This window comes from Filicampus tigris, chromosome 1 (assembly GCF_054856515.1).
Source record: "Filicampus tigris isolate MCC_2025a chromosome 1, RoL_Ftig_1.0, whole genome shotgun sequence".
Classification (NCBI taxonomy): domain Eukaryota; kingdom Metazoa; phylum Chordata; class Actinopteri; order Syngnathiformes; family Syngnathidae; genus Filicampus; species Filicampus tigris.
Genome location: NC_141217.1, coordinates 33,861,366 through 33,888,431, shown reverse-complemented (window position 1 = coordinate 33,888,431; position 27,066 = coordinate 33,861,366). Strand labels below are relative to the sequence as shown.

General features: G+C 43.3%; 3 protein-coding genes across 9 annotated transcripts; 2 read left to right on the top strand and 1 right to left on the bottom strand.

The window, feature by feature from the left end:
- The first annotated feature begins 198 nt into the window (after nucleotides 1–198).
- Nucleotides 199–20,743, top strand: LOC147153716 (suppressor of tumorigenicity 14 protein homolog). Of its 5 annotated transcripts, none has more exons than XR_015087355.1 (19): nucleotides 199–574; nucleotides 3,353–3,515; nucleotides 4,970–5,100; nucleotides 5,172–5,242; nucleotides 7,039–7,229; nucleotides 7,793–7,828; nucleotides 8,129–8,357; nucleotides 9,133–9,269; nucleotides 9,346–9,443; nucleotides 9,625–9,725; nucleotides 10,075–10,208; nucleotides 11,165–11,269; nucleotides 12,168–12,284; nucleotides 12,549–12,674; nucleotides 14,127–14,310; nucleotides 15,483–15,754; nucleotides 15,826–15,962; nucleotides 17,867–19,070; nucleotides 20,177–20,743. XR_015087355.1 is itself a non-coding variant. In XM_086034946.1 (19 exons), exons 1-18 carry the CDS (start codon nucleotides 533–535, stop codon nucleotides 18,026–18,028), a joined length of 2,436 nt encoding a protein of 811 aa, XP_085891072.1. In that variant the 5' UTR covers nucleotides 199–532; the 3' UTR covers nucleotides 18,029–18,076; nucleotides 20,177–20,743. The 5 variants fall into 5 exon arrangements, 3 of the variants coding, with proteins under 3 accessions (XP_085891072.1, XP_085891086.1, XP_085891064.1); XR_015087359.1 differs by having other exon boundaries at nucleotides 17,867–20,411; nucleotides 20,503–20,743; XM_086034946.1 differs by having other exon boundaries at nucleotides 17,867–18,076.
- On the bottom strand, nucleotides 18,516–22,394 carry rad51c (RAD51 paralog C). The gene is made up of 4 exons (XM_086035001.1): nucleotides 22,045–22,394; nucleotides 20,141–20,390; nucleotides 19,724–19,940; nucleotides 18,516–19,112 (listed from the first exon to the last, which is right to left on the bottom strand). Exons 1-4 carry the CDS (start codon nucleotides 22,160–22,162, stop codon nucleotides 18,627–18,629), a joined length of 1,071 nt encoding a protein of 356 aa, XP_085891127.1. The 5' UTR covers nucleotides 22,163–22,394; the 3' UTR covers nucleotides 18,516–18,626.
- Nucleotides 21,550–27,066, top strand: abt1 (activator of basal transcription 1). Of its 3 annotated transcripts, none has more exons than XM_086035028.1 (5): nucleotides 21,550–21,615; nucleotides 23,251–23,656; nucleotides 24,884–25,059; nucleotides 25,193–25,390; nucleotides 26,046–27,066. In XM_086035028.1, exons 2-5 carry the CDS (start codon nucleotides 23,260–23,262, stop codon nucleotides 26,244–26,246), a joined length of 972 nt encoding a protein of 323 aa, XP_085891154.1. In that variant the 5' UTR covers nucleotides 21,550–21,615; nucleotides 23,251–23,259; the 3' UTR covers nucleotides 26,247–27,066. The 3 variants fall into 3 exon arrangements, with proteins under 3 accessions (XP_085891154.1, XP_085891144.1, XP_085891138.1); XM_086035018.1 differs by lacking the exon at nucleotides 21,550–21,615 and adding an exon at nucleotides 21,676–21,861; XM_086035012.1 differs by lacking the exon at nucleotides 21,550–21,615 and adding an exon at nucleotides 22,753–22,869.

Sequence of the window (27,066 nt, the reverse complement as noted above, 5' to 3'; positions counted from 1 at the left end):
ACATGATCTTAAGCAAGGTGTTTGCATCTTCGAGTTGAGTTCAGTGGATTCTTTTTTTTTTCAACATGTCTTTATCTCCTTTTCGGCATTTTTATCCCGCCAAACAAGTAACCTATGAGAAGCGGCCAGGCACTGAGGCCACGCCCCTTCGTTTTGTCATACACTGACACGCCCAGCACAGGTGAGGAAACGCGCAGTGCGCTGTGGGAGGAGAGTTGCTTCGTCGACAGGAAGGACCAACACGTTTCTTTTTTTTTTTTTTTCTTTCCCTGCTTTTACGTGTTTTTTCGGAAGGGGGCGGGGGAGACTAAAATCCCACACATCTCGTGCCCCTTCTCCTTAGGCAAATTTATAAGGCCAAATTTAACTTTTTTCTTTCAGAAGCTTTGGAAACGTTCTCGGTGTTTTTCTCCCTCGTTCTCTCTGTAACACGCACGCGCACACTTATCTGTTCGCGATGGAGGATCGCGCGCACGGGGCTTGAGCCAAGTCAACTAGAGAGTGCGACCACAGCGACCGCAGTGACGTCATCATGGATCCTTTGGAGACGGGGCAGAAGTTCAGGCTGAGACAAGTGAGTGACGTCACCAGCGGATAAACCGGTTTTGGCGTGTGTGTACAGTTCACATGCACAGCATCTGTAGGTGAACCAGTGGTTAGCATGTCTGCCTCACAGTTTCGGGGTTCTAGATTTGAATCTGGTCTCCGGTCACCCTTTGTTGAGTTGTGTTGTCAGACCCGGCGTCATGGGCGGGCAATGGGGGGGCCTGAGAGTCAGCAGTGCCTGCCCTGGATTGGAATCTGTTTGGAGAGGCCAACCCTCTATTCTTCTTCCTATTTTGATCTGTCGTCATTCAATTCAACTAATCGGACCAGCGAATGAAAGCTACTTCTAGCCAGTTGCGCAGATATGGGGGGGGACTCACAGAGTCATTCATTCGGACAGTGTTGTGCCAACTCTTCAGTAAAGAAAGTAGCTATTGGCTGTCCTAGAAGTCGCTAAATGACGCCATCACCCAATTTGCATTATTGTACTTTTGACTGTACAGTTTAGACTAGACTGAGTCCATGTTAAGCTAGAGAGCTAACGCTAACGTCACTGAGAAATGCAAACACACACGCATGCGCACTAAATCTTTAAAGGGACACTTGGATGAGCGTAACATTGGCACTTATATAATAGGTTTGCATGTAAAAATGATATAAGTACTAAAATGTCACCCCAGAAGACTCTGTAGTGAATTAAGGGCTTTTTTTGTGATTAGAGTTCCAACAAATTGGCCCGCCCCCTTTTAGAGCTCGGCTTGTTCTTTTTTCGGTCTCAGTGGTCTACGTCAAAGGAGGGAGGCAAGCGTGGTAATATTGCTCACTTTGTCAATTCTGTTGTCTAAAATGGCGACCAATCGCCACCAAAATGCAAATGCACGTTACTACTCTTCAACCTGTGAAAGTATAAAAGTGTTCTGCAGAATATTTTGGATTTATTGACATAAAACGTGAGCTCATCATGATCACTTCCACAAATACAAAAATACCATGGCGATCGCTTCTCCACTCACGCTCACTTAGGCTGAAGCGGACAAGAGCATGAATGCGCACAGAATCCCGACTGGTTAGATTTCTGACATTTAGCGACGCTAAACTCGTGTCAACTCTCAGGAGGCAGACGGTGACTGGCAGTGGGCAAACAATCAGGCAAGCATGGATCTTTATCCCTCCCCGGCTAACAGTAGGATAACGGGACGGCTAGTAGCAACAACTAGCTTCAGGCCGTTAAAACAAAAGGTGTTAGCACAACAACATTAGCTCCTTACTGTCCACCCAGCCTGCGTCTTCATGTCAGTTACCTCCCAAGGAGTCGCGTGCGTTGTCCGACGCCGCTCGCAGCCGCCAGCTTCGGCATGAGTGAAGCGGCGTGAGAGTGAGGTAAGACCTCAATGAGCAAGCGTCAATGTTCAGCGAACAAAAAGTTCACCATTTCGACTGTTACGTTCCAAATTGGACGGCGTGTTGTAGGTCGAAAAAATGAGGCCATTCCTCATCGAAATACACGTCTACTCATTCCTACTTCAGTCCCTGTAAATATCCTGACTGGTGTTTAATGCCTCGCCCGTCCTAACTGTGATCAGAAAAGAAGCAATGTTTGTTTTGTTTTGTTTTTTGTTTGTTTTTTTTTAGCAAAGGAGCAGTGTGCGCTCATCCCAGCATAAATCTATGTAGCTCTGCTCACTTCCACATTTCCTCATTCTCATATAACTCAGCCACGGAGAGTTTAATCCTTTTGATATGTTGAAGTGGTCATGAGTAAGGATGTCCACATAAATTTTGGCGCCAATTGATCACCGTTTTTGGACGTTATAAGCAATGAAAGTACAATGATTTCCAATGGAGAGTTTGTAATCGGTCCCTCCAATGACTCAGACCGAACAAGGATACAAGAGTCGTTATTCATGGAGTTACTTATTTCCTGATTTCTCCCAAATTTATTGATAAAATAGAAAATGACAACTCTTTTCATTTTCCTCATCAAAAAACGTATAAAATAAACTTGTTAGTGAAAACATGGCCATCCCGGCCCAACCATCCCTTTCATCAGAATTGAGATACTACTTCAAAGCATTGGCTCTCACAGTCACAAAACAATTTTCATGGTCTCAAACAGTTGTTATTGTTCCAAATACATTTTTAACATGTTCAAAATTGGATGGCGACAAGAAAAACAGTTTGTGACCATTAAAGCTGTTTGGGAATGTCTGGCGAACCTTTTCAACTGTTTGCAACACTGAACGAACCCTGACGAAAAAAAAAGATTCGCTACCGTGCTCACACACTTGCAAACCTTCGCTGCTCAGTGAGATACGGGCTTTACTTCAATGCTCAGCTTGACTTCGGTGCTCATGTTTATCAGTGCATATGTTTATGCTGCAGCATGACGTTTGAGTTGAATAAATGCACACAGAAGTACACCATTGTCTTTCGTTTGTCTATTAGATTATAGGATGAACCGTCACTTTTCAGTGACATCAAATATTTCCGAGCACTATTGCAGTTGTCACAACGCAACCGTTTAGCCTAATGCACATCAAATTTTTATGTATTGTATGTATTTATATATTGTTAAAATAAGCTTTTTTTTTTCCTCATAATTTCAGCTGGTGGTGTGCCGTGGGATTTTTTCAATGAAATATTTATGCCTTGACTCAAAAAATTTTGAAGAACACTGGTCTAGATGTCCGTAATTTTGTTAGAAAAAAAAATAGCGACGTCTGAACATTTAACATTGAAAGCATTTTCTTTTAAATGACAATTATATCTGACTGGATCACCATGGCAACCCCCGCCAATCCATCAGGATCTAGACCTGGATGCCACCCTTCAGTTTCTGCCCGCCCCTGATGCCAAAAAGCTGGAAAAGAGGCCAGCACGTCACAGGAGGTTGTGGGTCGGCGTCGGCCTGGTGATGGCAGCCGCCGCTCTGTCTCTGCTAACCGGACTGCTTGTGTGGCACTTCCACCGTGAGTCGACGCCCTTTTTTTTTTTTAAACCTGTCTCGATATGTCGTAAGTGTCTTTTTTGTGTCTTCATGAACCAAGGTTATTGTAGTCAATGAAAACTAACAAAATAACTAATACTAAAATTGAAAAAAAACATTTTCATTAACAAAATGTCATAAAAAGAGGGCTTTTAAAAATCGAAAGCTTACCGAAATTACATTTCATCAGAGCTGGGCAGTCTGTCCCGGGGCCCCTCCGGCCCGGTCGGACGCCCATTTTTGGGGCGGGGGGTTTGGCGGTGACAAATTTTAAAAAAGGGCTGGACTAAGCAAGGCCGGAGGTGGATTTTAATCCGGCCCACTAATCGGCCCTCATGCGTGTGACGTGCTCGCGAGGCGGCCAAATTTCATCTCAACCTAACTCGGCGTAATGGGCAAACGACAAAAATTGCTTCCCGACGCGTCAAATGCGCCGCTACCAACTGTGCGTACTTACTTGCATTGGGTATGTTCAGTCTGCAAAAAGCTTTAAAAAAAAGGAAAACACGTTCGGTCTGCACAAAGAGGGGAAGCTGAAGAGGAGGAGAAGAAGAAGGATGAGGAGAAGGACACAAACAAACAGACAGAGAGAACATATGGAAGCTCAGAAAAAATGGAATCATTTTTCAAGTGAATCAATTTTGCGAGTTCTATTAGTGGTGTTGATAATGACTGCCAAAAGTAAGATAATACACTTTCAACAATATTCAAGTAAGCTACAGTTTTTTTCGCTGTTACTCATGACGCCGTTTTAGAAAAAAAAAACAAAAAAACACTCTAGCAGGTAAAACTGTCTTTCGCCCGTTTTCCGCATCCATTTTGAGATATGTTACAGTCCTGTATACTGCAATCCCCTTGTTGCCTCGTTTTAGATGTAATTATTTTTATGGGGCCACAACGGGGTCGGGTCAGATCATTTTTATGAATAAGGCTGGAGGGGTCCAGGCCGGAAGGGTACCCAGGTCGCAGCAGGAGGGCTGGGGTCTGACCAGCAAAAAAAGGTCACGTGCCCAGCTCTGCATTTTATGTTTTTAAAACTAACTAAAAGTAACTCAATTGTTATTATAGCAAAAGTAGCTTTTGTATTGGCCTTTGCAAATTAATTTCACACATGAGCTTTCGCATTTATTCTGAATGTATTTATTTCTGTGTTAATGCACAGGCATACAGAAGAAAGAAGGTCAAACAGTCGTATCAGAATTGTAGTTTACTGTTATTACACAATACATTACACATACATTTAAAAAAACAATACTAAAACTAATAAAAGTTAAACAAACAGAGCATTAAAAAAACAACAACTGATAAGCCGCTGTAAAAACGAATTAAAACTAAACTGAATTCCAAAAACTAAATTCCAAATGAATTAACAACAAAGATAAAAGAAAAACCGAAAACTATTACAAGCCTAGCATGGACGTGTTATTATGTGGCCAGTGCAACGTGACGTGGCCGTGAAGCGAATCTACGTGGGCTCCATGTCCATCGCCAACCAGCGCTTCCTGCCGGCCTACGAGGACCCCGGCAGCAAGCCGTTTGTCAAGATGGCGTCTCTCGTCAGCCAGCAGGTGAGTGGCGACGTGGCCCCGATGCATCATGGGTGATCAGCTCTGGCTAACGCTAACGTTTCATTTGGCAGCTAAGAGTGATGTATGACACAAACGCAGCGTTGGGTAAATATTTCCGACGCTCATCGGTGGAAGCCTTCAGGTGGGTCACGTGACAGTGTTTCCTGTTTGAGGTGTAACGAACAGTTTAACACACTTAACGTGAGGATAGTAAAGCCTAATGTTGCTAAATTTCAGAAAACGTATGCCCACATCAAATTAAAAAAAATGTAAACATTGAATTAGAACTACAATTTGGGATTTTACGTCTGTGAAGCATTTTCCTCATTAAGCGACATTAAGCTTCTGATGTTAGCGCGTATGGAGAGGAAAACGCTCATAAAACTATAAATAATGGGGTGATTGTTCTACAATTTGCAGTGGTTGAAGTGGGCACAAGACAACATGTCCACATAAATATAAGTGAAGATTGATTGCAGTTTTTTGACATCAAGTGATGTTAGGCTTGCGCTGTGGTGAAGAAAACACTTAACATCCTTAACTTAAAAATGTGCATGAGGAGAGATGTGCACATGAACTTTGGTGATGTTTAATCACGGTTTTCAGATATTAAGCATAGGGTTGGTCATCATTTGAATTTGGACGATTCCGATTCCTTGATTCGATTCCGGTTCCTGACGATTCTCAATTCCGATTCTTTTATAAAAAATTGTTTTTACTTTCTTTTTATTTTTTTTGGGGGGGGGAGTGTAAAAAAATGTTTAATGAACCTTTCTACTGTTTTGGAATTTTCCTATGATTTTCTCAATGTATATTTTTGACAAATATAGTAATATCAAACCTATGAGGTTGAATTATCCACAAGAGAGCTTTATTTTGGAGAACTTCTAGAAAATACAATACAATAATGCAGCTTATAGCATGCTACTTAACACCCATTACGGACAAGCCAAGTGTGCAAATCAAAAGGAAAAACTGCTCTATGTGGCCATTAAACATATTTCATTTGTATGCTTCTGCTGCGGTGCGGTCCACATCACTTGGCCGAGGGTCGGACTCGGACTGGCGACCCCACCTCGCTATCGGCGTTGTGAGCATGAGTGCGCAAGAACACTAAGCATTGGTAGGATGTCTCGACGGGTAGGGAGGAATTTCAGAACACCGGTATGTCGACGCAAAGAGTCAAACAGCGAACACTCTAACAATTCCACCCCATGTAAACGGAGGTGTTTAATCATAAGGTGTTAGACGCGCAACCTCCTTTGCGCGAGATTTATTTTTTACGTGTTGCACTGAGCAGCTTGGTCTTTTTTTTTTATCAAGTTCAGCCACACTTTTGACTTGTGTCTGGGGTTGCCAACTCCCTGAAAAATAAATAAGGTACACCTCATCGGCAGGGACGGCCGACCTGACTGCCTTCAACCAGGGATAGGCGTATCGATATCAAAATATCAATATCCGATCCAGAGTCCTCAGTTTTAAGTATCGATCCTCAAGATAAAGTATCGACATTTTCAATTAATATTACCGGACAAAGTTTGTCCCTTTACAACTCAATACGGGACGTGGATTTACGTTCCTGAATACGGGACGATTCCATTTTTCAAGGGACGGTTGGCAACCCTACTTGTGTCGAACATCCATAATGATCACACTCATTATCCTGTAGTCTTCGTTGCCCTCTGTGTGTTGTCGGCACTTGTTGCCCGCGGCCGCGGCGCACACTATTGGTACTTTGTTTTGTATGGCTTCCTCCGCGAGACGGATTAGGAATCGAAATGTGGCACCGTCATGTTAAAACCCGAACGATTCCGGGAGAACCGAAGTGCTGGTCCCGTTTCCACTCGGTTCCCGGTGCCCAACCCTAATTAAGCGTTTCAGACTGATAGGTAAGTCAAAAGTCATGTCATATCAACCGCCATCTTTCCCCTGCTGCAGCGACGACGGCGGTGATTCTGTGACGGCGTACTACCGCTCCGAGTTCGGGGTCCCCGAGCCCCTGCAAGCCTCGGTGGATGTCGCCCTCCAGTCGATGCAAACGCCGCCGGCAGGAAGTCAACAAAGTCGGCAAGGGAGAGTGCTGCTGAGACCCCAGCATGCGCTCAACGTTGACGCCGTCGTCACGCGAGGTCGGCACTCCTGCGCCAGCCGACTGTCAATCAAGTGATTTGTTGTAGCCATTTTAGGTAGCGGCCAATGAGCAGATCTTGGGCATCGCCTAACCGCCACCGAGTTTCCGTCGGCATATTTAATCGACCCGCGTGGTCCCAGTGGGTCAGAGTCAGCCAAACGGCGTCGAGAACGGACTTAATCTGTACCACGTCGCACTCAGGTGCCGCACTCCCGACACGCGGCCGAGTAAGGAAAAAAAATAAAACTGTGTTGTGTGCTTTGCCGTCTCACAGACGCAATGGCATGTGCGCCATATTCTTTTTATTTTACAGATCACCACCCTGTGCGTGTGTCAGTTGTTTTTGTTTGATGTTTTTTTCTTTGTTTGGCGGCGTGACTGCTCGTGCGGCGCCGGCATGTGACGTAATGGTTACGTTCTCGACAACGATTGGCTGTCGCCGACGAGGGATGGACCGGGGCCTCGTGGTTGATTAAATACGCAGGGCGGAACGCGGTGGTGGTTAGGCGATGCCCAGCTCTGCCGATAAGCATGTTAAAAACGTGTCATTTTTGTGTGCAGCCATCGATCCACGGATGACATCAACATCCTTAATGGGTAAGAATAAGCTTTTTTTTTATTTTCCAATGATTTTTTTTTGGTCATGACCATTGGCTATGTGCGTTCTGCCATTGGCTCCTAATTTGTTTGTCTTTATGCGACATGACATTGATTGGCAACTAGTCCAGGTTGTACCCAACCTTGCGGCCAAAGTCAGCTGTGATAGGCTCCAGATCACACCAAAGCAACTCCAATGAGAAAGAATTTTAGCAAATATTTGTTTGTTTTTGGTCAAACTATTGAGTTTTAAGCTGATGTTTGGTGTGAATAACAAGGTAACAACCTGCTGGTTTCCAGTCAAGAAGTCCTTTAACGTGCATGTCCGAGAGGGCGGAGTGATTCGGTCGCCGGGTTTCCCTGATTCTTCGTACCCGTCCAACATCTACCTGCAGTGGCGCTTGAGAGCGGACGCTGGCCACCGCGTGCGACTCGACTTCCAAAAGCTGATCCTGGAAGATGACTGCCAACACGACTTTGTCAAGATTTATGATTCGCTAGCGCCCATCGAGCAAACCGCCATCGCCGAGTGAGACTCTCCATCTTTAGGACTTAAGTCTTTGTCATACGTTTTCATGCTCTCCATCTTTTCAACGTTCATCTTTTTGACTTCAGCCGTTACGTCATTCATTTTCACAATCTCCATTTTTACAACCTTCATCTTTGTGACTTCAGGCGTTACATTACGTCATCCGTTTTACGATCTCCATCTTTATGACTTCAATCTTTACATCACTCAATTTCATGACTTCCATCGTTATGATATTACGTCATCTAAGTTCATGAGCTCCATCTTTGTCTTCAGCTTTCGACGTGACCCAGTTTAACGATTTCCAACTTTACGACTTTAGTCATCCATTTTCACCGTCGACGTCTTTACAACCTGTACCTTCATTACTTCAATTTTTACAACATTCATGTCCGCCAGCGCTATAACTGAAATCTTTCTGATTTCCATCATCACCATTTACATCATCCATTTTCCTGATCCCCATTTTTAGGAATTTAGTCATTGCATGATCCATCCATACAATTGCTATCTTTACACCCTTCATCTTTATGACTTAAATGTTTACATTAGCCAGCTTCGCAGTCTCCATCTTCATGTGATTTCAATCCTTACTATTTTCACGATCTCTACTCTCTTCATCATCGTGAACTTCAATCTTACCTTCCATTTCCACAAGCTCAATCTTTACAAATTCATTCGTTACATCTGTGTTTACATGAAATCTTCCAACGGTCTGAACATGCCTTCTGTCGAAAGTCGAAACCGCACCGCAGTGTACGTGTTGTGTTTACAGACATTGCGGCATTGCTCACCATTCGCTGTCCTTTGTGTCGTCGGGCAACGTCATGTTGTTGACGCTGGTCACCAACGAGGAGAAGAACTTTCCAGGCTTCGTTGCCAACTTTTCGCAGGTCTCTCTGGCACCACCAGGTGGGCGCATGAACGTTTTTCAGTTTTTACTGTGGCGCGCTCAGAATGTTGCTTTTAACCTCCGTGCTGCCAGCAGACTGCGGGGGAACTCTGAGCGGTGACATGGGCGTCTTCTCTACGCCGTACTTCCCGTCCAGCTATCCTCCTCGGACTTCGTGCATGTGGAACATCCAGGCTAGTACTACTTATTTGATAGGATTTTTATTTTTTATTTTTTTTTGCAGCTTTTTTAGTTCAAAGCCTGTCCGCACTGACATGCACCGCTGACTTGGCTACGAACTGAACGGAGCAAATTTACTAAAGTTAAAGTGGGAATACTCCTTGTGTTTTTTTTTTGTTTGTTTGTTTTTTCCAGGTGTCGCAGGACAAGTTGGTCAAGGTCAAGTTCAGCAAGTTCTATGTCGGAAATGACTCCAACGATTGTTCTCGGGATTATGTGGAAATCAACGGCCGAAGGTTATTTTCTTCTTGTTTTGTTTCATGTGTGATGCACTGAAAGACGAATTCTGATGCAGTACACATTTGCATGTTTTATTCATGTGCTGCATACTGCGTTTATATTCACCGGGGACGGAAAACCACTTGTATGTACAAATTTCTTATTTCATGGTCTACGTGCATCTCTAATGTTGGATATTTCCATCATGTTTAATCTCCAGTCCGCATGTAATTTACCGCATTCACAACTCATGCCTCTATGTACCATATTTGCATCATATTTAATGGTCCATGCACATCTAAAGTAGCATATTCTCACCAGACTTAATGATCCATGCATCTCTAAGACATCATATTTGCATCGCAGGCTGTGCGGTGCCAAAGTGGGAAGTACAGCAGTGGCCAGCAGAAGCAACCTGATGACTGTCAAGTTCAACTCGGATTGGTCGTACGTGCGCCAGGGTTTCTCCGCCGCCTTCGAGGCCTTCGTCCCGAGTGACTGTAAAGTCTTTTTAACACTTGTTGTGTGATCGTGTTGCGCTTGAATGGTCCATATACACCTGTGATGTAGCATATTTACGCCACGTGCCGTACGACTAATATATATTGAGATTCTGCCCCAAATGGAGGCGTTCAACTGTCTTGGGATCTTGTTCACGAGTGCGGGAAGAACAGAACGGGAGGTCGACAGGCGGATTGGTGCAATGTCTGCAGTGATGCGGACTTTGTATTCAGTTCGTCGCGGTGAAAACGGAGCTGAGCCAGAAGGCAAAGCTCTCGATTAACCGGTCAATCTACGCACCTCCCCTCCCCTACGGTCAAGAGCTGTGGGTCGTGACCGAAAGAACGTTACGTTAAATTATCAACACGATCACTAACGTCGGGTACATTTAACCCGATATAATATCCCGGATAAAATACACTTTTCATCAATTTATGTAAAAGTACACCACTGTATGCCAAATTGGAAGTTGTCTTCTTTAACTTCCCATGACAAAATATCACATAAAAAAAATTGTGTGGGTGAAAATCACCCCACTTTAGTGTTCTAGGCATGTTAACATGAGGAAAATGGTCAGAAATGTGCAAATTAGTCTAAAAGAACTGTAAAAATAAGAATCATGATAAAATCGTGATCATGATTTTATTTTTTTTTCCCAATCGTGATATGACGTTTTTGCAATATGGACCACCACTATGTGAACATTTAATTTCATGAAACCCTGAATGTGCATGCTGTAATAAACAATGACCTCTCAGTTTCAGGGGGGGGCTTAGCATGTAAAAGTACACGTGTGCATGCGCTTTACGGCCACCCTTCAGTGAGATGATGTGTCACTCTGGCCAGTGGCCACCCCACTGAAAAATGTGTGGCTACGCCCTACCTCCAACAGATCATATTTCCATTATATGCACCTTTGATAGTTTTTGTCGAATTGTGTTTTGTTTTGGAGCAGCTTGTCCGGGAAGGTTCCGCTGCACCAATGACTTGTGCGTGGAATCTCGTCTGCGCTGTGACGGTGTGGACGACTGCGGAGATGCCAGCGATGAGGAAGACTGCAGTGAGTTTCTGTTTAAATCAGATTTTTAAAAAATCACAATGGATTATTTTGATATCAAATAAACAATTTTACCTATTTTTACCTTTACATTTTATGATATTTATTTTATACCTCATCTATGAATGAGATGTCCCATCTGCAATACATTTTGATTAAATCATTTATATACCGTTTATTTTCATATTTTTAAGCACAACATTATTGTTGAAACTGCATAATGTTATAATGATTCACAGTAATATTTGTTTAACCTTTCATGCACAGTGGTCACTACAGTGGACAGCTATTTAAAACAGTTGCTTTCGCCTATATTAATTAATCAAAAAAATATTTTATATTTTAAATAATTACAGCAAATCATAATTAATGCATGAAAGGGTTAAGCTATTTAAAAAAAAAAATCAGATGAATTAATATAGGCGAAAGCAACTTTTAAATAGCTGTCCACTTTAGTGACCACTGTGCATGAAAGGGTTAATACACTTTTTAGGAATTAAACCTATCCCTTGTTTTTGATGAACACTTGAGCCTACTACACCAATGTATTTTAATTTTGGTGATGATGGTGGTACTTGGAGAGCTAAGATTATTTTTCGGTTGTAATTTGTGTACATAGCAGTACATGGTGTAAAAATCACTGCACGACACACCACCTATTATCGTTCTCTGTTCGGTTGCATTATACAGAGCGTAACTGAAGTGATTTTTAAAACAGACGGATGGGCCAAGTCATTTGTAGTAATAAATGAAAAAAAAACTGTCGAAATGTGTATGTAGAATATTACGATAATGAAATCAATACATACATGCAATTGAACTAATGAGACGGGGGGGGGATTAGTGCTCCAAGATGTGGACTGCCTGGGCTCACGTCATTTTTTAAAATCTTCTTTGCCAGGCGCCTGCGCTCCCAACGTATTCCGCTGCAGGAACGGTCGCTGCGTCTCGCAGAGGACGGTGTGCAACGGCAAAGATGACTGCACTGACGGGTCTGATGAGTTCAAATGCGAAAAATGTACGAATGCTTTGTGTCTCATGAATACCTTTTCATTCATTAAAAAAAAAAAAGATTCCAATTGTCCACACATTTGTGAAAATAGGACATTTCAGTCAAAATGAGACACTATTGTGAAAAAGACAATTTCTTGTGAAAACAAGACATTCAGGTCAAAGCAAGACATTTGCGTCAAAAGGAGACATTGGTGTCAAAACGACCCATTAGACCAAAACGTAGTCACGTCGACGGTTGCACCGCTAACACGTTTGTGATGACCCGCAGCGGTCGCCATGACGACGTGTTCCGACTCCAGCTTTCGCTGCAGAAACGGACGCTGCCTGGACAAAGTCAATCCCGAGTGTGACGGCGAGGACGACTGCGAGGATGCGTCTGATGAGGAAGCCTGTCGTATGTCTTTCTCACACACACCATTCAATGCCTTTGTTGTTTCATGGGTCGAATTGACCGATTTTAAAGACCAAGTGTGAAGTAAACTTGGCCAATCATCTTTTGAGTAATACTAACGGCTAAAACAATTTGCTCGTCTATGTGTGGTCTAACATACATCATGCCAACAACAATGTTTCACTTCTGGGTTGTCGCTCGCCACGATCAAACTTCGGATAAGCGATTTCGTTGTCGAAAATACCAAATAGACGTTTTTTTGTTTTTTTTTCATGCTTTGTTTTTTGTGTTATGTTTAATTACCTTACCTAGACTTAATTTGGCATTTTCTGAAATTACGTCACACTCGAGCTTTAAATGCAAATGCAAAATAGTTTTCTGGTATGAAATTCATTCTAGCCTGTTTTAACCTAATTATTTTCGTATTCATTTCATGCTCAAAAGGTTCAATACATATTTGTGATTTATCTTGATTTCAAATCAGCTTGTCCCAGAAAAGAAGGTGTCTTATCATCTTCCATCCATCCATTTGCTATACCGCTTATCCTCATTTGGGTAATGGGTGAGCTGGAGCCTTTCCCACTTGTCTTTGGGGTGATGTAAATAGACTTAAAATGGAAGTCAACCCAAACATTTTTTTTCAACAATATGTTCGATGCAAGCCCACTAGTTGAAACAAGTCATTCTGATAAATACAGGTATTGCGTTTGTAACGACCAATCACGGCTAAGCTTCAGAAAACAGGTCAGCCGTGATTGGCCATTACCTGAGCCCTGAGTAGTCGTGATGTCATTTTCAGTCAACAGAAATGACAAAATGGCCGACCCCAGATGGCTAAAAAAAACGGGTGCATTTTGCTGCTTAACTCATATTCCACAGAGGCAATATTAATCCGAACGCCGTGTCTCAACTAGTGGGCCTGCTGGGAACATATTCTTGAAAAAAATATGCTTGGGTTTGATTTCCTTTAAAGGCGGTAAGATTCAAGCGGCATATTTATATGTATCATATTAATCAGAATGCCGTGTCTCAACTAGTGGGCCTGCTGGGAACATATTCTTGAAAAAAATATGCTTGGGTTGATTTTCCCCCTTTTTAAATAGCTTTTATTGTAGCTTCTTAATTTTTGGACTTGATTTAATTCCATGCACTTCTAATGTATCATATTTACACAATAGTTGTCTGTGCGCCTGTAATGATCCATATTTACATCATACTTGATGATCCATACAACTGCACTGTATTTGCGGCATATTTATATGGATTATATTTGATAGTTTGCACACCTTCAACATACTGTGCATATACATATTTTTTTTGTTTTTTTTGTTCTTTGTTTCTGACGCTTTTGGATAACAGGTCAAATTGACCCCGCTACAACGATAGCTATTTTACCAAACATAGCGCAAGAGATAATCTTGTTTGTTTTATTTTGTTTTGTTTTTTTCTTTTCAGAGTGCGGCTTGCGGCCGTACCGAAGTTCTCGCATTGTCGGCGGCGAGGCGTCGCAAGAGGGCGAATGGCCCTGGCAGGTCAGCCTCCAGTTGGTGGGCCAGGGCCACGCGTGCGGCGCGTCTGTGCTGAGCAGCAGATGGCTGCTGACCGCTGCCCACTGCGTCCAGGACAAGGGTTCGGTCAGGTGCGTACGAGCAGGGGATCAACTACAACTCTTGTGTGGTGTTTACGGTCTAGTTGGACTATTTATAGATTTAAAAGTCTTGAAAGTTGTGTAACAGACTTTGAATTAGAAGAGCCTTTCCAGACCACTTTTAAGAGTCTTTAGAGCAGGGGTCACCTAGTCCGGTCCTCAAGGGCGCATATCCTGCATGTTTTCCATCCCTCTCTCATCTTTCAAACGATCTGTATCGTTATCAGGCTCCTGAAAAGCTTGCTGGCGAGCTGATCATTTCAATCAGGTGTGTTGCAGCTGGGAGCCATGGAAAACATGCAGGATAGGTGCCCTTGAGGACCGGACGCGGTGACCCCTGCTTTAGATTCTAGCCAAATTTTCTAAAAGAGTCTTTTCAGACCTGTTGAAGAATCTTTACAGGTTAGTTGGACTTTCTGGAGTGTCTTTAGTTGAGTTACAGAACAGGTTTTTAGAAACTTGGTTGGATTTCTAAATCCGCTGTCTTCAGTCCTGTTCCTCGAGGTCCACTGCCCTGCCTTTTTCTTTCTCTCCCTGCCGCAACACACCTGACTCAAATGTCCAGGATCGTTATCCAGCTTCTGCAGACCTTGCTGATTGTCTGATTATTTGAATCAGATGTGTTGCAGCAGGGAGAGATGGAAAACAGGCGGGACAACGGACCTCGAGGAACAGGATTGAAGACCCCTGCGCTAAAGAGTCTTTACAGATTAGTTTAAAGTCGCAGAACAATCTTTACATCAGTTGAATTACCCGAGACTTGTTGAAGAGTCTAAAGATAAGCGAGATTTTCTCAAGAGCCTTTACAGACTAGTTTGAGTCTTTACAGACTAGTCCAACTTTATAAAGAGTCTTTACAGATTCATAAACAGTCGCGACAGAGAAGTCAAGACTTTTTTCCGAAGCTTTTACAGACTGGCTGGAAGAGTTTTTAATTTTCAAAACAGTATTCACACTAGTTGAACGTTCTGACGTGTCGTTACAGACTCGAGTCTAAAGATAAGGCAGATATTCTCAAGAGCGATCAGACTCATTTAAGAGTCACTATCGACTAGTTGAACTTTCCAAAGGGTCTCAATCGAAGCGCGTCAACTCCTCAAATTGAAAGGGGCGCGGTGGCCTTGCCGGCCGACCAATCGCAAACAAATCCCTTTGCGTCACAGGCACTCGCAGGCCGACCAATGGGAAGCTCTTTTGGGCCAGCACGTGCTGAGCCGCACTAACGAGTGGACGGTGAGGAGGAGGGTGTCGCGGATCGTGGCTCACCCAGACTTCGACCGGCTGACTTTCCACAATGACGTGGCGCTGATGGAGCTGGACTCCGATGTGCCGCTCAACCAGCACATCTGGCCCATCTGCCTGCCCTCGCCCGCGCACCACTTCCCCGCTGGCCAGGAGGCCTGGATAACCGGCTGGGGCGCCAGCAGAGAGGGAGGTGGGCAAACCGATGTTTTAGTCTCGCCAAAGGAAGTTGTCCGTTGTCAGCGCCCTTGTGTCACTCGAAAGGTGCGGCGGGGAGCGTCCTGCAGAAAGCCAAAGTTCGCGTCGTCGACAGTTCGGCGTGCAACAGCGCCATGAACAATGAGGTGACTGATGGAATGATGTGTGCCGGTGTCCTCAAAGGTGGCGTGGATGCCTGCCAGGTGAAGAGCCTTGAATGACTTGGAAAAGATGTACTGTACTTGTAGAGACTAGCTGGACTCTCCAAAAGCGCCCTCTAAAGGCTTGTCGAAGAGTCTACACGCACTTATTGGACTTTCTAAACGGTCCTCAGAGTTCTGCAAAAAAGTCTTTTTAAAAGCTCATTTAAGATTCTTTCGAACAATTTTTCAAGACTAGTTGGACTTTGTCAAAGGTCTTTAGAGTTGTGGAGCGGTCTTTTTGAGTCTAGTTGAACTTGCGAGTTTTACCAGATCTGTTGAAGAGTAATTGACCGAATCGATCTAAGATAGTCTTAACACCGAATGATTTTCACAGTATCAGACTCAAAACTGAGTGCGAAGGAATTTTTACCGTATTGCTGGAGTCGCAGCGCTCGTTTAGTTTAAGGCGGTCATCCGAGATGTTTCGGATCAGTCTTTTCCTAGGCTTGCCCTTACGACAATATCAAACGTGCTCGATGCGGTCGCGAGTCTTCTTTCAGTCTTTGCGGTGAGGCGACACGACCAACAACCAATAGATGAGCTCGAACAAAACCGCAAACGGTAAACTTCGCAAACAATCACAACAGCGGCCTGGAGGAAGGTGAAATGTAGGCAAAAACGCAACTGAGCATGATGGGAAACATGCCTAAAGAATGTAGTTGAAATCTTGTAAATCCTGACCCTGCAAAAGGGCAGTCTTTGTAAAATCTCTAAGACGAGGCTGAGCCTGTGACTAAAAACTCTCATTTGCCTTCAAATGTGAGCAGGCGCAAGATGATATTCTTCCAAGGATCTTTCCCAATCTTCTTGAAGTCTTCTTATGTACAGGAAGCTTAAGGGTCTAGACTTGTGGGACACTTGTTCCACTTTCTACAAAGTAAAGCAGTTGTCTCCAATGTGGTGCCCGCGGGCACCGGGTAGCCCCCAAGGACCACTTTAGTGGCCCGCAGCCTGTTCTAAAAATAGCTCACCTGCCCCACTTTCCATTAAGCTGCATTTAATCTTTTTTGCTACTGTTTTTTTTTTTTTTTTTTTTTTTTTAAATTAAACTTACATTGATTTGTGTTTAGAAATGACAATACTTCAAAAGAAATACTATAAGTTAAAGTTTAACAGTGTAGCACATTACCAAATCAGTTGATTCGTTGAGAAAAGTTAGTGGGCGAAATAACAATGAGATGATTTACCTCCAAATGATTTTAGCATATTTGTTACATAAGAAGTGCGTATCAAACTGGTAGCCTTTCATATTAATCAGTACCCAAGAAGTAGCTCTCAATTTCAAAAAGATTGAAAACTCCTGTTATAAAGTGTCGTTAGAGATGTGGAACAATCTTTTTGAGACAGCTCGGTCTAAAGCAGGCATGTCTGAAGTCGGGCCCGGGGGCCAAATGCGGCCCGTGTTCAAATTGTCACCGGCCCGCAGGCTTTGGCATAAAATTAAAATTAATTAACCATGCGTGACCCGGCAGTACTGTTGACCACAGTAGAAAATACACATTTAACATGAAAACAATTTTATATTTGACCGGCAGATGGCAGCAGATCTGTGGCCGCACTCTCAGGCGCTTTGGAGCAGCTCTCCTCTCCAAACGCACTACTCTCAAAGTCATGTTAGGGTGAATCCCTCACTGCGTGACATTTTGTGTGGCCCTTTCCAGCTCATTTCTAAAATACAGATTGTAACAAAGCAAAAGAAAGTTGACCAAGAGGGCCGTTTCTTCCACGACAAGTGGAAATTGGCAGAGCTGGACATTTTACTAAAATTTCCCTGTCCATTTATCATCTTCGGTCCGCCCTTCCGCCGTCCGTCAACCGCCATTTTGTCCGGCCGGACCAAATAGTAGCAAGTCTTGAGCGTTATTTTAACAATCTGATCTCATTTTATCTTTGACTTTTGTCAGGGTGACTCCGGGGGTCCGCTGTCTGTCATCAACCCGAGTGGGCGGGCCTTCCTGGCCGGCGTGGTGAGCTGGGGCAACGGTTGCGCTCGCAGAAACAAGCCAGGCATCTACGCACGAGTGACTCAGTATCGCAGCTGGATCAAGGAGCACAGCGGCGTTTAGCAACACCACTAATCCTACCACTGGAAGTTTAAGAGTTTCAAGTTAAAGGTGCGCATTTAACATCTTCGTGTGAGAATCTCAACCAAATATGCAACGAGTGTTACCGCATCGTTTTGAAATTTCACTACAATCTCTAAAACGCATCTCAAACTCTTCAAACAGCAACTTGAGTTTATACAGATTTTGATTTTCTGATGAGCCTTTAGACTTCCGTGAGATTCTTTACAAAATGTCTGAAAATTATTTTGAGACTAATTAGTCTTTTCTGACCTGTTGAAGAATCTCTAGAGAAAACAATAAAGAGAAAAAGATGAAACAACCAACATACAATATGCAAACTGCGTGTGTGCTCCTACCATGAATTTAATACCATGATGATAAAACCGAACCGTCCTCATGAGATTAAACGGTTCGGATAATTAATGGATGGTGAGTTAAAAATCGTTACTCTAGTTGGGACTAGTTAAGGAATCTTTATAGACGTGTGGAACATTTTTAGATTCATTTAATGGCGACAAAAGTCATATTTACAAATATACAGTTGTCTCTGACCGGATGGCAGCTTCAACCACGACGACAGCAGCTGCCGTGGTTTGTCCTAGCAGGCAGCCGATTGGTCTGCGAGTGTTCGGGGCCGTTTACTCGGCGGCTGCTCCGAGCGGTCGTCGTCTCTGAAGCCATCCATTGTGATTTGGTAGTTAACCGTCGCTTCCTCACGATCTGGAGACTTAAAGATGGTCGCCTGCCTTTGCGAACCTGCCCATTGCAGGAGGAGTCTCAGGGTGGGGGCGTGGCCCCAGCTCTCCCCCAGCGCAGGGACCAGCTGCGATTGTCCACCCTGCAGCCGCGTTGTCATCTGGTTGCTCAGAACCACTGCCACGTCGTGCTTGGTCGCCATGGAGATGAGCTGCTGGGACAGGCCGTTGAGCAGGCGGGTCCGCTGAGTCCGCAGCTCGTCAAAGTGCTGGCGGAAGGGAAAGGCCACGCTGTCAATCACCAGGAGGCGGACCTTCGGGTGGCGGGACAGGAAGTCGGGCAGCAGGTAGATCTCGGCCAGGAGCTCCACGTAGTCGTGGCAACGCACCTAAGGCACGCCAGGACGGGAAGTGAACACATGACGACGTGGTACTTTGTCATCTTGAAAAGTAGTGCACAACTGATGGTCACTAGGAAAGCAGCCCCATGATGCATTGCATGAGTTGTGGCACGGGAATATATTTTATACAAGTGGGGTAAAACGGTCACACTGTTCGCAAATTGTGATCATCTGCTTCATGCTCCTGAGTGTTTTCTACTTTCAAGTGGTCCTTTTGTACACTGCCAAGGCCACCAAACAATATTCCCTTCCTTGTTTCCACCATGTTGATCCGCAGTTCATTTTCGGTCTGTGAAAAAAAGATCTTTCGTCACTTTTTTTTTTTGTTTGTTTTTTTGGCCAGCATGACTAATATTCATGTTGTGCTTTGCATTGACCATATTTGGATGGATTTGAGCATGTAGAGGGCAGAATTCACATGCGCGCTTTAATCAGGAACTGTAAATGATCAAGGGAAAATATTCTCCAGCTGTGCGTACACAGTTTGATAGTTTGATATATATATTTTTTTTAGTCATAAACCACTTTCTTACTTTTGTTAAAAATCCTACGCACTCTTTGATAAGTGAGGCCCCAGAACTTCCTGAGTGTCACCTTACCAGGAAGATGTTGGACAGAATGGTCTCCACGGTGAAGGCGGACGCGGCGTCACGTTGCTCAGCTCCCTCGGCCAGCGAGGCGCAATGGCGGACGGCAGCGGCGGCAAGGTCCGCCACTCTTTGAACTACGAAGCTTCCCTCGGTGTCGATGAAGACCACCTGACCTCCCAGACCGCCGAAACAAGGAGGCACCTGAACGTCCACGGCCAGCTGTAGACTGACCCCATACTTGCGTCACATCATCTGCTATCGTTGCGCATTTTATCCATTTTATCCTCTGCTCAGAATGACTAATATTACTGCGGCATATGGAGGAGTTGTGACTGTCTCCGTTTTGGCCACCTTGAAAGGCGCTATGGAAATCTACCGTAATGAAGTTGATATCATTACTTGGGCGCGTGCGTGTCTCTCTCTCACCAAAGTTGTGTTTTTCCTACTCCTGGTGCTCCACAGATCTCCGTGGTTTTCCCGACAGGAAATCCTCCTCCGAGCGCAGCGTCCAGCCGCGAGGAGAACGTCACGACGCGGTTCAGCGCCTCTTCCTTCTGCAGAAGGTCCAGTGCGGTCAAAGAAGCTCCGTCACTTGCTCCTCCTCCTTCATCCGCTTCTCCCTCCTTTCTCACGGCCTGGAGCACCTCCAGTGCCTCCTCTTGGCTCAGACCTGCCTCTGCAACAAAGAGATCTTCAGGTCTTAGTTATTTTGCTTTGAATTGATGTTGATGTTCTCAGATTGCTTTAATACCATGCGTCCATTTTCTATTGTGCTCGTCCTCATTAAGATCCCAGGTGAGTTGGATTCTATCCCTGCTCTTTTTGGGACGGAGGCGAGTTACACCCTGGACTGGTTGCCAGCCAATCGGAGTGCTTTATTACTCTTTTATTTATTTATTTGTGTGTGCGCAACCTGGATCACATTTTTAGCTAGTCTTCCGAGACTCTTTGCGTTACATTCAAGATTTGTGCATCTTAAAGCAACTTCAATACTTTGTTATTCCATTTGAAATAAAATATTAGACCAACTTCCCAATGTCCCATGCTGTCAGTGGCGTGCGCCGACTAAAACCACATCACTGTTTTGTTGGTTCCGCTGTGATTGTGTGATGTCTCCACGAGAGTCATTCGGTAAATGACTTAGAATCATACTTATCATTTGTTAACATTTTTAACTTTTGAAAGATTTATTTTGGATATTTTAATGCCAATTAGACGTGCAACAATCATCTATCAAATTAAGAGTTTTTTAAAAATCATTTTAGATACAATTTTTAATTCAAAATTGTTCAAATGCTCTGAATTTCAGCTTCTCAAAAGTAAGTATTGTCCAATTTCTGTATTTATCCATAAAAGTGGTCTAATGATACGGGTTGAATCAAAATAAAATATTTGCTTTTACTTTGGAAAACAATGATCCACATTTTCCCTGTTTTCTGACATGTTACTGACCAAAACAGTAACTGAATCATAAATACTTTTTGTTTGTACATTTTCTGCACTATCAATTTGAAATAATGTGCTGGCTTTAATTATTAATATAATTATTAGTTGCAGCGGCAATGCCAATTAAGGCATTATTTTTAGATTCATAGATTCAATGCGCCTTTTACGACTTTCTAAGGATCCGCGGGAACCGTGTAACCTGGCAAGGTGATACGTGAATCATTCAAAGGGGTTCTCCACAGTAGGAACCGCTCCAATTTGATCTGCTCGGGATAGGCGGGGCATTCAGTACAATAATTCGCGCTGATTGGGCGATATTGCTACTTTTGCACCTGTCAAACGTATTTTGACCATTCCCGGCAATGGATGGGAATGTCACCGGCATGCGCCTTGTATTGAGCAGATGAGTCGTGTTTATCTCAATGATTGGCAGAGATGGCATCGTGGCGTTGAGTGTTAGTAGTCGTTTTTGCGATGTAAATTTGCGGATAAAGAGCGTCTTAATTACATGACGTTGGTTTCTCAATCAAGCCGATTGTTTTCGTCACAGTCGCATATTCCGCCCCTAAACACTCGGCTCGAAGGAAATCAGATCGCTCGGGACTAGATGGATTCTCGGGAGTTTGTGAACTCACAAATACCGCGAGAATTCAGTTTGCAGGCAAGGTTAGGAACTGTGTACATTTGGCAGAATGATTTTGGTAGGAATCCTTTCATAAGCGCTATGCACTTTCACAATTTTACAAGAAACTCGCTGGGTATAAAAGAACAGTTTTAAAGCTTGAGAAAATAATTCCTGATGGGGAGCAAAACGTGTTTTGAATAACGTCATTTATTTTTGCTTAGCCCTTTGGCCATGTCGCACAAATCCAAACAGAATGTACCTCGACTAAGCTCGAGCGCGCTGACTTGAATGAGGTCATCGAGCATCTGAAAACCGGCGTTGAGAACTCTGACTTTGATCTGCGGACTCAGACGCAGAGTAGACACCGGTCTCTGCATCTTGTTTGCAGCTAAAAGTTAGCTTCTAGAGTCCAGAATGTGCCAGTACAACATGTGTCCTGCCATTCCTCGATACAAACTCTTGTTAAAAAATCATCCTTCGTCAACTTTGGGGATTGACCCTGCTTCCAAAATAAATGTATGAAAAAAAGGATTGCACTTTACTGTAAAATCGCATGTACGTAGCGACCCGGTAGCGACGGCAACTCACTTCCTATAACACACGTGACTTCGAAATAAAAGCAAAGGTGAAGCCTTTTGGATTATTGGCACAGTACAAAATTTAATAAAATTAAGGAAAATGAAATGGCATTAAGTTACATTATTTTTTTAAAATAAGCCGAGAACTTATTTTTAGTGTTTTTGCACTACTGAAAAGTTATAGAGGTAGCGCACCCCCTCGACTCAAACAATATGGGTGAATTTCACAGTTTTTCCAAAGCATGTTTGAGCTCAACCAACTTCTAAATCACGCGTTAATATGGAGAAGCTATCATAAAAATTAAATATAGTAAATGAGAACACATTTTTATTAATTTTCAATTCTTAAACACTTTGGAATTTTAATATGAAATGGCGTGTTTTAACAGGAAATGAGCTAGGGTCGCTGTTCGTCGTCATCGTGATTCGTCACTACCATGCGACCTCAGTTGCACGTGAACGGGAGTAGTTTTCACGGTGATTTCATTTCGATTTGTAGTTGCTAGGTAATTGTATTTTGATTATTTTTGGACCCAAAAACCCAACTAACATTTATGGAGACGTTACAGCACAAATTTAACAAAGACGACAATGTCTTATAATCGGTTAACACCCATAAATGCGATCTGCTTTTTCTTCGTCCTGGTCAACATTTCATTTTCTTTAAAACATTTTAGTTACACATAACACATGTCACATATGAACGTGACATTCATAGCTATGTGAAAATTGTAGAAGGTTTACGCTATTTTTTGAAGTTTTGACATGTTTACAACTAATGTATATCCTTTTTTAAGAATGGTAGCTATCATCAGGAAAACTACAGCAACAGCTATATGCCATATAGATGCGGAGCCGTGGTTTCAACCAAATATTTTCATTTCTAGTGAACAGTGATGGACAGGGGGAAGAAGAAGAAGGCGACTGCTCAGTTGGAAGTGGAAGAAGGGAGGATGATGACAGCTCAATGTGAGGAGGAGGAGAGGAAAACTACAGCCAACGAAGAGGAGGAAGATAGGGATTTTACAACTCGAGAAGAAGAGCAGGAGGAGGGGGAGATGAAGACCACAACTCAAGAACAAGAGGAGGATGGGAAACTCTTAACTCAAAAAGAAAAAAAGCAGAAAAAGCTAACTCTTAAAGGGGTGTCAAAGACTTCCTCTTCCCCCGACAGAAAGTGTGTTCCAGGAATTCTGTACCTGGGTCACATCCCTCCCAGGTTCCGGCCCAAACATATGAGAAATCTTTTGTCTGTTTACGGCGAGATCGGACGAATCTTCCTGCAACCTGAAGGTAGGGATCGTGATTTTATCAATTAATTTGAGTTTGTCAGGATGATTATTTTTTTATGCAGCTTGCGTTGTTGAAAGCTTGTCCCTGCTCACGTATACTACTTAAAATGTTGAGTCCTGCTAAAAAACATTTTGAAATTGTTTTGCATTTGGAAAGAAAGGCGCAGTGAAATTGAAGGCAATCACAGAGTCTAAGATGCTGAACATTGCCAAAGACATGGTGCTTATTCATACATTGAAAAGGCAGAAAAAAATTATGTGCATCCTAGTATCAAATATTTTATCGAGGTTAAATGTTTAGCCCAAAACCAAACCCGGAGTACTGCTGGTCAACAAAACAGTAGAAAGAACTAAAACTTTTTTGGAATCCTACCCCTTTACAGGTAAGTGCAAACTGAAATACATACAGTACATAGATTATACCGTTAAGATATCCTTGATTAACCTCCAAAGGGGAAACAGGGTGTTACAGCAGTTTAAAAGTAATGATACTATATAAAATAGTGTTTAAAAAAAGTAAATAAAATACCATTTTTAATACAAATTTAGCTCTTTAGAAATATAAAACCAATAGGTAATGTGAAAAAACTCCTACAGCGCCTGTGTCTTTAGATCAAATTGTCACAATCCTTACATTGGTACTGTAGCCTGCCGTTGATGGTCTCAATCTGTACGAAGTTGTGGTCTGATTACTCCAAAGGTGATTCGCATTGGCATACAGGATGTCCAGGATTTTTAGTCCCTCTCATTTCAGTCTATTTTATGTGAAGTTGTTAGTAGATGAGAGAGGAACATCACTGAAATGAAATGACAATACAATACAATTTTATTTATATAGCGCATTTCATAACAGCTAGAGCTGTAACAAAGCACTTTACAAACAATGCAATAAATAGAACAAAAAGTGTGCGAACACAGGGATGCTGAAATTGTAATCTCACGATCACAGCGACGTCCCTCGCGTTGGCTGCCGCAGCTAAACGTTGGTCGTTAACAAGCAACTGCAGTTTTCTTAACAGATTGTTCGTTTTGTTGGCGAGCAACCTCACATTAGTCACCGCAAGGATGTTCAACAGGTCTTCTGTCCTATACAGTCCTCTTGCTCACTTTACCTCATTTTAGCGCCGGCTCTCGTCCTTCTCCACATTTCCTTTGTTTCCTATTGTTAAGCGTTTCGCGGCGTCCTTTTTGTGTTCTTCTTCAACCGACCGGGTTGGCGGTGGTACAGATGGCCATGTGAAGGCGAGGAAGAAGCGCGCAGGCTCCAGGAGGAGCAACTTCACCGAGGGCTGGGTGGAGTTCCGTGACAAGCGCGTGGCCAAGCGTGTGGCGGCGTCTCTTCACAACACGCCCATGGCGACGCGGAAACGCCAGACGTTCGTGTCCGACCTCTGGTGCATCAAGGTACAGTGAACACGGGCTATTCACCATAGCTAACAGGTAGCTAACAGGTAGCTAACAGGTAGCTAACAGGTAGCTAACAGGTAGCTAACAGGTAGCTAACAGGTAGCTAACAGGAAGCCGTTGGCCTTGGCAGTACCTGCACAGGTTCCAGTGGACAAACCTGAGCGAGCGTCTGGCCTACGAGCAGATGGTTCTTCATCAGCGCCTACGCACCGAGGTGTCGCAGGCCAAGCGTGAAACCAACTTCTACCTGGACAACGTGGACAAAAGCGCTCGCATGGACAATGAGAGCAAGAAGGGGAAGCGGAAGAAGACGGACACACAGCAGCACGTGAGTTACCAGCATGCGCGCAGACGGAGAGAAAGATGGATGACAGAGAAAGAGACGAGCAAAGGGGACCTTTTTTTTTTTTTTTTTTTTTTCAAATGTTCTGTTTTGCACTCTCCCTATCTCGCTTTCTCATTTCCTTTTTCCTCCTGTCTTTCTTTTACGCTCTTTTTTTTCTTTATTTCTCTCCCTCTCTTTTGTGATGTTTCCATCTCTGCACTTTTCTCTTGTCACACTTTTTTCTGTCTTGCTTTCTTGCTCTCTCTTCCTTTTTTCTCATTTGATCCTTTTCCTCACTTTTTTCACTCTTTTGATCTCTTTTCTCCACCTTGCTCTTTTTCTTATCACTTTATTTCAGTTTTTTCACTTTCATTCAAGCTCTTTTTTCTCCCTCTTGCTCCCGCCTCCTCTTTTCTTTCCCTCTCTATCTCAATCTCTTATTCATGTTCTCCTCAGTTTTTTCCTTTTCTTTCACTGCAATTTCTCCTTTGTTAACGCTGCCTCTTTTCTCTTTTGCCCTCTCTCCCTTCGCGTTCTTTCTCACGACATGTGCCACTTTGTTTCTTTTCTCTCTTTACTTTCCCTCTTGCCATCCGTCTTTGTCACTGCAAGCCAACCCGTGACACGCTACATAGTCACGCCTTACTGTCGTTGTCAGGTCGAAGAGCGAACGTGGGACTTCACGCAACGCCAGACGGAGGAGGAGATCCAAGCGAAGAAAAAGAAGAATAAAAAGACAATGATGATAATGATGGACTCTGGCAGCCAGAAGCAGCAGGAAAAGGAACGCCTCCACCAGCTCAAGAGCCAGTCAAACGTCTCCTTGTTGGCCAAGATTTTTAACTCCCAACAGCCTTAGCAGCTAGTGAAGGAACAATGATGTGACAAAAAAAAATGTACAGCGCACACAACTGTTTAAATCGCCAATGAGTATGTGTAAATTTGGTGTGATTTAATAATTGTGGGTAGGTAGCTAGCATACTAACTAGCTAATATAGCTGAATAACCAGCTACAAACAATGTACTTGTATATGGATATCAAAGATATGAGTTGAGAGAAAGAAAAAAAATGGAGTAAATTCTCAAGGTGCTTGACATGTCTAGAGAGGTAGTAGCACACTAACTGGCTAATACAGTGGAAACCCGCATCTTCCACTGCAAAGCCTATAGGCCAACTACAAGATATGCATGGTGCAGCCTTTAATATGATAATTGTATAATATAGCCTAACACGGTAGATCTTTAACTGAAAACAATGGCAAAGAACTGCACCGACAACCCCCCCCTAAATGTTTAGTCGACCCCCAACCCCCTTCCCTTAAAAAAACAAAAACAAAAAACATAATTCAGCATAACGAATGGAAGTGGAGGATAAAGCAAGTGGATGTCGTAAATTGCTACACACTGTACGGAGAAGATCGCAGGACTGTCCACGATTTTTGTTGTTGTTGACACTTAAAACACAGCCAAACTGCAGTGGCAGACAACAAGGGTGAAAATATTTAAGCTATGTACCCTGCTTTCTAAATGACTGCCGTGGCCAAGTAACACGGTTTGTTTAATGGTGGTACAATCAGTCTTGACCTCCCAGAAGTCATGGTGAATAGGAGCTGGATAGAGAGATGTGTAACGATGTTTCCTCAAAATATTGGATTAAAGTTGTATGGATGTTTTACTTT